The sequence below is a fragment of the Lipophrys pholis genome, assembly GCF_963383615.2.
Source record: "Lipophrys pholis genome assembly, chromosome: 7".
Taxonomy (NCBI): domain Eukaryota; kingdom Metazoa; phylum Chordata; class Actinopteri; order Blenniiformes; family Blenniidae; genus Lipophrys; species Lipophrys pholis.
Genome location: NC_137638.1, coordinates 3,031,174 through 3,041,528, shown reverse-complemented (window position 1 = coordinate 3,041,528; position 10,355 = coordinate 3,031,174). Strand labels below are relative to the sequence as shown.

General features: G+C 42.9%; 1 protein-coding gene across 1 annotated transcript in view; it reads left to right on the top strand.

The window, feature by feature from the left end:
• Nucleotides 1–3,519: 3,519 nt before the first annotated feature.
• antxr2a (ANTXR cell adhesion molecule 2a) overlaps nucleotides 3,520–10,355 on the top strand; it is a 73,849-nt gene continuing 67,013 nt past the window's right edge. The window contains exons 1-2 of the mRNA XM_080466591.1: nucleotides 3,520–3,972; nucleotides 7,962–8,033. Coding sequence (XP_080322717.1) covers nucleotides 3,797–3,972; nucleotides 7,962–8,033 — 248 coding nt within the window. The 5' untranslated portion in view covers nucleotides 3,520–3,796. The remainder of the gene's footprint in view (nucleotides 3,973–7,961; nucleotides 8,034–10,355) is intronic.

Here is a 10,355-nt window from a genome sequence, read left to right as displayed (position 1 = left end):
TAACAGCCGATTCTGACCAGCATTTGAGAAAGAAAATGTTAAATAATTCATCCTCGACAGGCTGCGTCTAGCTATCAGCCTGGGGTCACATCCACGGCGGCTATACTTTCACCTTACGCAAGCTAACAAACCGCCACCTGATGAAAGGTATCGTCAGTGTTTCATGTAACCTGAGGCGAAGTTTGTCACAAACGCAGAAGTTATGAAACGCACTTGCTCTAAAGTCAACAGCTACAACTGTGAAAACATTTGGATTACCCAATTTCATTTTCCCTGAAGGATTTGCAGTTTTGGAATGGGCCCGGGCCACATGTTCATACTGCTTTTGGTTAAATAGTGCTTTGTAGCTCAGTGAGTGGAGCAGGTTTGTGTTGATGCATACAGCTCTGTGCTCCACTGCCAGATTTAGTGCTTCGGCTCCCGCTGTAGATCAATGTGCAGAGCCGCGCACCGTCGTCCAGGTTGGAGGATTTAAATCACACAATGAGCCAGCCATGCCGAAAACGGAGTGTGCCTGGAATACAAATGTACTCCCAATTATATGCTAAACAGTTCATTTTCAATGTTCCTGCTCTGACAATGCCAGAGTTGCATAGAAGTATTCAGAATGGGAACCAAGAAACAAACAAAAGTATCACATCAACAATTTACTGCTTTAATTTTACAGTGGGGAAAGTATATACACACACACACAGATATATATATATATATATATAATAAAGTATATATATATGTGTGTGTGTATACTTTCCCCACATATACATATACACACACACACTTCTATCAATCTATCTATAAATATATAGATATAAATATGTGTATGTATATGTGCGTGTATATATATATATATATATATATATATATATATATATATATATATATATATATATATATATATATATATATATATATATATATATAAAGTGTGTATATATATAAAGTGTATATATATATATATATACACATACACTTTTTATATATATATACACTTTATATATATATATATATATACACTTTTTATATATATATACACTTTATATATATACACACTTTATATATATATACACTTTATATATACTTTGTGTGTGTGTATATATATATATATATATACACATATATTTACACACACACACACACATATATAAATGTGTGTGTGTGTGTGTTTGTGCGTGTGTATATGTATATACATACACACAACCATGTAGATATATGTATGTGCACGCACACACAGACACACAGACACACACACAGACACACACACACACACACACACACACACACACACACACACACACACACACATATATATAAATGTGTGTGTGTGTGTGTTTGTGCGTGTGTATATGTATATACATACACACAACCATGTAGATATATGTATGTGCACGCACACACAGACACACAGACACACAGACACACACACAGACACACACACACACACACACACACACACACACACACACACACACACACACACACACACACACACACACACACACGCCACCATTACAATAGTGTTTTGTTCTCCGGTAATCAGAACCTTGTTTTGAAGTCACGTTTCGGGGGATGAAAACTGTTTCTGCTACAGAACCAATGAGCAACAGTTACAAAACAGGAATTACAAAAAGGCCCACGCCCCAGAGTGTAGTGTGACGACAGCCCCGGAGACGCCCTCTGGATTGGAGCAGGGTATATCTTTCGGGAGGATTTGTGATTTCACACATGTTGAGCTCACATCTGCAGCCTCTTCCTGTTTGTATCTGCCAGCAGACGTTTCAGTTTCCCTCAAGCTGACGGACTTGGTGACAGGAAACAGGCTTCGTGTGCTTCTTGTTGCCACGTCTTCATCGCAGTTGCTGCAAACAAACACACACACACACACACACACATGCACACGAGGTTATTCGCCAAAGTAATTTGTTCACATTGTGACATTACACGCAAAGAGGAGATTCTCACTAATTTGGTGTTTGTGAACTTTTCTCTCGAACAGTGTTTGTGGAAGTATTCTCCACTCATGAGTTCTGCAGGCTTCCAGCATCTTCTCAGAAATTTAAACTCACAATTGAACCTAATGCTGCTTCACTAATGATAAGAGAGCTTGTTATTTCTTTTAATTACTGCTCCTGAAACAAAAATGACCTCTTCACAAAACAAACGATCAGATCCTGAGATCCTCAGACCATCAGATCGTCCGCTGGGACCTGAAGGAGGTTCTGCATTGGACACTGAGGGGATCCAGGTGGATCTATCAGAGACCATGACCTTGTGGTCTACCTGAGGAAATACACACGAGCAGTGACACTTTTAAATCTCCACTTCAGACCTTTATAGGACAGATTCATGGCACGTTGTCTTCTTATGAATATATTACTACCACCATCACCATTAACACGGTCAGAACCACCACCACCAACACCACCATCATCCCCACCACTATCATCACCACCAACAACACCACCGTCACTACCACCATCACCATTAACACTGTCAGAACCAACACCACCACCAACAACAACACCACCACCATCACCATTAACATTGTCAACACCAACACCAATGCCAACACCACCACCACCACCTTCAACACCATCACCATCACTTCCACCACCATCAACACCAATACCACTTACAACAACATCAGCACCGTCACTACCATTACTACCACCACCACATTCACAACAAAACCACCACCACATCCCCCTCCAGGAACATACTACTCCTACTACTAATACCACCACCACCACTACAACAACTACTACTCCTACTACAAATACTACCACCACCACTACTACTACTACTACTCCTCCTACTAATAACAATAATAATGTTATGATATTACACATGTTCGATATATCCTGTTCTCAGATAATCTTAGTGAATTATGGGTGAAGGCAGGGTCATCATCATCATCATCATCCTCATCATCCTTCTTCTTATCAATACAATAATATCATTATCCAGATAGTTGAGTTTTGTTTATTTAATTTTAGCTACATGTACTAAGTCCTTTCACAGGTTTCCTCTGGGTACTCCGGTTTCCTCCCACAGTTCAGAAACATGCATGTGATGTTAACTGAATGTGAGTGTGTGTGTGTGGTTGTCTGTCCCTGTGGTTGTCCTGTGATGGACTGTAGACCTGTCCAGGTGTACCTGTCCTCACCTGTCCAGGTGTACCTGCTTTCGGCCCTAGTAAGCTGGGATTGGACCCAGGGCCCTGTTACTCTGATAAAGTGATGTAGAAGATGAATTGATGGATGGATGGAATAAATAATACATTTCTTGTCATTTCCACACTTTTCCCGGTCAGTTCTGACTCTTTAGTGGGCCACTTTTGGCCCCCGGGCCCTGCGTTGGGACTCTAAAGGCAACACAGTCTTGTAATAATTCTCAGTGTTTCTCCAGAGTTCAGGCCTCCGTTAGTGCAGAGTGAGAGCAGATCTGAGAGCAGAACAGTTGGAGGATGAAGTTTTCCTGGAGGCTGTGAGGACGCTGGGATTTCCGTGCGGACCTGAAGGCACCACGGCAGCTGTCCTGCAGAGGTTCTTCTGGTTCCTGGTTCGGATCCACAGACCCGGAGACCAGAGACCTGAGCTGTACACACACAGGCCGTGATTCAGGAAGATGTAGCAACCGCTGACGTGTGGAGGAGGTTATTTCCCTCTTTGCGCTGTGCGGTAGAAACCCCAGCAGCCGCCCCGCGTCCTGCCACTCTTCTTCGGCTGTCAGGAGGAGCTGCTGCCTGGTGTCCTGCCACTGTTCTTCGGCTGTGTGGAGGAACTGCTACTCGGTAAACATGCGGGATAACTTTCCCCGGCGGCCCTCCGGGGACCGGACACTTGTTGGCGGGGCCAGTCGGTGGAGTTCGGCGGCGGCGGCTGCGGTGCTTTTCCTGGGCTTGTTCGCGTGCTCGCGCGGGGCGGAGGAGGCGTCCTGCCACGGAGCCTACGACCTGTACTTTGTGCTGGACAGGTAAGAACCGGCGGGGTCCCGGCCCGGAGCCACAGAACCTCCAGAACCTGCACAACATGTGGGGGACAAAGGTCGTTATACACTCCCTGAACCGGGTCCGTTAGATCAGGGTGTGAAACATCCGGCCACCAACCGCTTATCTGGGTTTCCGGTGAGGTCGCGGTGAGTACTCTCACCTAGGAGGGTTGTGGGTTCGAATCCAGGCTAGGCCTTGCTGTGTGTGTGTGTGTGTGTGTGTGTGTGTGTGTGCGTGTGTGTGTGTGTGTGTGTGTGTGTGTGTGTGTGTGTCCCATCTTCACTGATCTGAAGGTGTGTGTTTATTAGTGATGACTGATTTATAGTAAATGCATTAAATAGTTATATTCATCCAGTGATTTAATTTCACCTAAAAACAACAACAACTTAGTTAACTGGATCTCACTTGTAAAGTTTTTCCACTGCATGAGCAGTCCCCAAAGTGCTTTACACTGCTGCATCAATGGAGGCCGCTGCCATGCAAAGGCACTCAGTCCATCCACCGGGAGCAGTTTGGGGTTTAGTGCTCAAGGACACTTTGACATTTGGAGATGGGAATCGAACCAGCAACTTTCCAATTGGGAGACAGCCGCTCTACCGACCGAGCCGCAGCCACTCTTTCGATAGTTTTCAATGATAAATCCTCAAAATGTTCACATTTCTTCTTGAACTAAACCAGTTTTTAGTTTTTAAACTGGCCAGCGGGTAAAACCGTGAACCAAGATCCAAGTATCACAAACTAACATGTAAATAATGCTGCTAAATTCACTCCACTAAAGGTAAAGCGATATAGGATATTGTGTTTGGATCGGGAAATTTGATGATTACTCCAATTTTCTTTGTAAATGATTTTCACTCCTTGCGAGTGATTTAATTAAATGCTCATCTGCCTGTACCTCTTTGCAGTGGAAAAGTTGGAAACCCTCTTGAGTTGTAGGTGTTTTCAGGTGAGGCACACGTACAGTTTGACCGTTCCAGTGTTAGAAAAGACCACAGCAGGAAGAGTTCTGATGTTCCTGCTTGATAGCCATCGCCATAGTTTTTTAAAGTTGATTAGCCCAGCCTGTGTGCTCCATTGTTTTCTATTTTCCTGTATTTCCCATGCGGGCGGGAGGCCTGGGACTTCCCCAGTCTCATGCTCCGTGTGATGATAGATGAGCTGTTCGTCGGTGTCGGTGGTTCAAATCAGTCCAGGGTTCATAGAAACAGACGTTCTTGTTGTTATTGATGATCCACAGCATCTCGTATCACTGAGGTGCAGACCTTCAGATGTTTGTCAACCAGAGAAGGTTGTCAGAGTTTGAAGTTTTCTTTATTTTTGTTTTCGTTATACCAGTCTGCGTTGAGTGTGCTCTTAACTTCTCACTTTTCCTATTTCCATGACTTTTTATGCCCCTAAACTTGAAGCTTCCCACACAGATTCTTTACAGCCTGGTCAGTTCAGCAGAGCTTTTTTTTTTTTTAACGCAAAAAGAGAGTTTACTGCCTTGACAGCAACTGTTTCTAATCCCGTCCGCCCCCAGTCTGGAGATGTGCCATCACCCCGGTCTGTGGAGTTCAAACACTGTTCCTCTTGTCCATTTTCTGACGACTCCTCCCTCGTCTAAATTACTAAATTACAGGATGATGACCAAGATTACTGGCACATTTAACTGAGGGCAAAGACCTTTGTCTGCTCAGCATTTCTCAACACAATTTGCATGCTTGGCATGCTTATATTTGTAAGTGTGAAGGGCTGCGAAGTAATTTGTTGTGTTTGGCCGTTACCGGCATGTCAAACAGTTGTAAGTTTCCCGAAGACGTGCAAATGAAGCAGCTTCTCTTTTTGATTTCCTCTGTGTACTGATAAAGCCGAATGCCGATGTCAGCAGTTTGTCTGTGATGATTTGCTGCAGATGTCATCTCGTGAGCCACGCGTTGCAGCAACGATACATCCTGACATATTTTCCACACTGATCGGTTATTCTCACAATATGTGTTTTTTATGATTTTATTTATTGATTTTTTTTGCCCAAGCTGTCAGTTTAAACCCCAAAATATTTTTATTTAAGGCTTTTTATGTTGTTCAAATACTCACATTGCAGTAATACGTGTTGTAATATAAGAATTACAACACAGGTTCTCATGTCTCATCTTTATAGAAACTCCAGTTTCTGAGCGGCGTTAAACACGGCTCCATTAATTAGTCCAAAATGATTGCAGACACATTAAATATTTGTCTTCTGGCAGCGTAGTGAGGCATCTTTCTTCCAGCATATCTCTGCAGTGCACATGTGAGCTGCTGAGTTTCAATGAGTTCAACAAAGACACAATGACATAAAGACACGGAGACACAAAGACACAACTACACAAAGACACAGACACAATGACATTAAGACACAAAGACAAGAACACAAAATGCAGACAGACAACATGAGGGGAAAAAGACATAAAGACATTGTAAGTCCACTCCTCATTGACTGCTGCAGTGGATTCAGTGTGGCGGCCATCTTGGATGAGGACCCTCTCCTCCATTCATTCACGTCTATCGAGGCAGGAAGTCTTTATATAACTAAAATAATCAGACCTCACTGAATTTACAACACATTTTCGCCAGACAAGCGTTCAAGATCAGGATGATTTTCTGATCAATTCAATTCAACTTTATTTATAGAGCACCAAATACAACACAGTCATGTCTCGGTGCTTTTAACAGAGAAAAGAGAAAAACCCAACAAATCCACACGAGCAAGCAGATTTATTTGCAACTGTGGAAAGGAAAAACTCCCTCTAACAGGAAGAAACCTTTTCAGAAACCAGACTCAGAGGTGGCGGCTTTCTGCTGACCGGTTGGGGTGAGGGTATAGAGGAGAGGAAAGGATAGAATACACAGAGAGATAATCAGTCACAAGAGCAATGAGAGATTTCTGACCTTGGGCACAGGGAAATGACACATATTCCACATGCAGACCAACTGCCTTTATTCATTCATTTAGTTTGGTGATCACGTGATTATAGTTCACAATTTGAAATAATACAAGATGGCAATATATTGGAAAATTAAAATTTTTATTTCTAACAATTATCTTGATTCGGATCAGAACCTAAATTTAATGGATTCTTCCTTTGATCAAAATGCACCTGTGTACCAATGTTCATGGAGATCTGCACGTTAGTTTTTGAGATATCTCGTCAGAAGATCTTAAAACCGCCTTGGCAGAGGTAATAAAAAGAAGCATTTTTATACGTGAGGGGGATCTAGTAAAAACTACACGTCTTTACTTTTGCTCCGCCTGAACCGAAAAACTTTTACGGTCAAAATGTCCTTTTTTTGGGGGGAAAGAAAATGTGAGCTGGTTTTTGGTTTTGGGATATTCGACTGTATTGAGCATGAGGGAGCTTCATTTAAAATAGGATCTTGTTAAATTTGTTCCAATTTACTTTGTAAATGTAATTTTTTTCAGGGCTTGTTACGAGATATAGAAAAAAAAATCTTTGTTCAACAAAGACGATGTCATTCGTTGTACTGAGTTTAAACTCTAACACCTCATATTTGTCCATAAAAACCATCTCAGACATTAAAACAGAGACGCTAAACTCGTATTCATTCCAGTTTCATCTCCAGTGAGACCATATAAAACATTTAATTAATATATATATTTACAAAACCTTGACAGCTTTGAGAACTTAAAGAAAAAAAAAAAAGTGTGATTTTAAGATTTTAAACAATGTTCCATGTGTAAACCAATTTCCTGTGTTTCCTCGAGTCGGTTCTCTCCATGCGGTTTGATCTTGATGAGAGTTGATTTCCTGCAGTTCTATCTGATCTTCTACTCCCATTAAAACTCTGAAATCCCGAATTTCCACCTTTGGTCAAGTCGATCCTCCGGGCCGGATATTTGAGCCCCGGCCGAGGTGATGAGCTGAATGCTGTAGATGTGCTGTTAGTAGATGGTGCGGCTGATATCATCACATTTTGTCCGTTGTTGTTTCAGGTCTGGAAGTGTTGCCACTGACTGGGTTGAGATTTACTCCTTTGTGAAGAACCTCACCGACCGCTTTGTGAGGTAAGTGGGACATCTGCCGTGTTGAAGTCACTTCATATCTCTGAAAATGTTAAAAAAAACACATCAAGGTCTGTCGGCAGAGCTGCAAAAATAAGCAAAAACCCAGACTTTGTACCATGCACTGTGGATGCAGGATTTGAGAAATGAACAAGCAATAAACTATTTATTATATAGAGTACAAATGTTTAAAGGGCAAATTTTTGAATCATTTCAACAGGAATTTAATTGACCAAATAAGGATTTTTATCGATATTTACATTTGAGACGACCAAAGAACCAACCAAAGTTGAAGAATTGCTCTTGTGATTTACAGCTCGAAAAATAGGCTCATTTCAAAAATATATAAAACACCACAATATCAATCCAATGGTGATAAGTTGGACGTTAAAGAAACTTGGGAACTGGAAGCAAATGTAATAATAACAACGGATGGTGACCGTCAAGAAACATTCCGATCTGGACACAGACGAACCAACAGTCCAACATGGTGGGAGTCTGAGTGGAAAGCGAAGACTTGCCGACCAAACCTATCGCCTCAAAATATAGGAAAACATCAGAATTATGCTGGAGGAATTGTGGGATGATGGGGGAGTTTGGGATTACCCAAAGACCCTAGACTTTTGGAAAGCAGTGGAAAAAAACAGTGTTTTAAATCAGAAATACTGTGAATATGATTTTGTTTCCAGTGAGTTGATTCTAATAACAAGAAAACATAGTCACTCAGTTTTACATGGATTTCTTTTTTTTTTTCGGGCGCTGCACGTTATATCACAAACGTATTTTCATCCTGACGACTGAATGTAGAATCTCCACATCAAAATAGAGTCAAATAATTCTGTTTTCATGCTCTGTATGTTAACATAATGTTCCAGACGGAGTCGGAGGCACGAGATTCTGTTTCTCTTCATTATTTCAACGTCACATCAAACCTGGAGACGACAGGGAAACAAACAAAGAGTCCAAACAAACTGCTGGAGGAAAATGCACACACACACACACACGATGGAAAAAATAATAAAAAGAGCGCTGTTATTAGGAAGTGCCGGTTCCTCGCATTTCTACGAAGCCAATATTCACCCTCACGAGAGGAAGTGACGGGAACCGAAGCGGTTGCTTTCACGTTTCTTCATCCCTCTTCAGTTCTGTCGGGATAATTGTTGTCTGGTTTGTGCGGATTTTCTTATTTTATTTTATTTTTACCAACAATCGTGTGCGAAAATTTTGCGAGGTCCTCGGCTCATTATTTATGAAAAGACAAAACGGTGGTGAGCTGCCTCGGAGCGTGGAGCTTGCGTAACGTTCGGCGGTGTCGGCGGCTGCCAGCACAGTACAGACGGTAGCGACCCAGCCAGAATGGAGTGGTTGGTTGAAGAAAATAGCAAAGGCACCAGGTGGGAGTGGGTGGCAGAGAGGAGCAGTCTTCTGGGCTGTGAGAATGGCCATTTGCACCGAGAGGTGGGAGGGAGGGTGGTGGTGGTGGTGGTGGTGGTGGTGGGGGTCCGGCTCATCCGGCTGACAGGCAGACAATGTACAGTAAAGCACGGGAACACTGGAAGGCGATGACAACAATCTGCTAAACAATGCTCACTCACCAAGACCACTTCTGTTCTGCCATGTGGAGTAAACTGGACCACTCTATCACCCCCCCCCCCCCCCCAAAAAAAAATTTAAAATCCCACCACCACCCCCTGATTTGTCCTTGGCATCAGTGCCGCTTCATCCCAAGTTCCTGATAGAAAAGAGAAAAATGATCTGGGAGCAGCCGAAGAGGTAAAAGACGTTTTTTTTTCTCCCGACTGGACCGAGTTCAGTCCACATATAGACGGGACACGGACGTATGCGGCTGCCGCTTCCTGCCAAATCTGGCCGTGTGGCGTAAAGATTGCGCTATGCTTTGCGGGGGAGGATCTCGACTGGGCCATGTGTCACGTGGGTGAGGAGCATCAGCACCTCTCCTTATGCTCGGAGGCTCCTCAAGCCTCCCGAGGAAACAATTAGGTGAAGTTTTAACTCGCTGGCCGGGGGGAGTGGGAAATCACAAGTACTTCTTAACGTGGCTCTTTCTTTTGATTTGGACGCCGTCTGTCCTCGGCCCATTGTCCGATCGCCGGACCCCGACGGCCGCGGGCGCTCCCAACGACTCGACACTTGACAACATATATGAGATGACCAGAAATATCTGTCGGTTTAGAGCGATCAGCTTGTTAATATAAATCTTTGAGTACCCCACACTGTGATGACATGATCCCTCACTGCATTCCTGTCGTGGTTTTTTTTTTTTAATGTTTTAACAGGCTAAATTAATTCAACTGCTGTTATCGA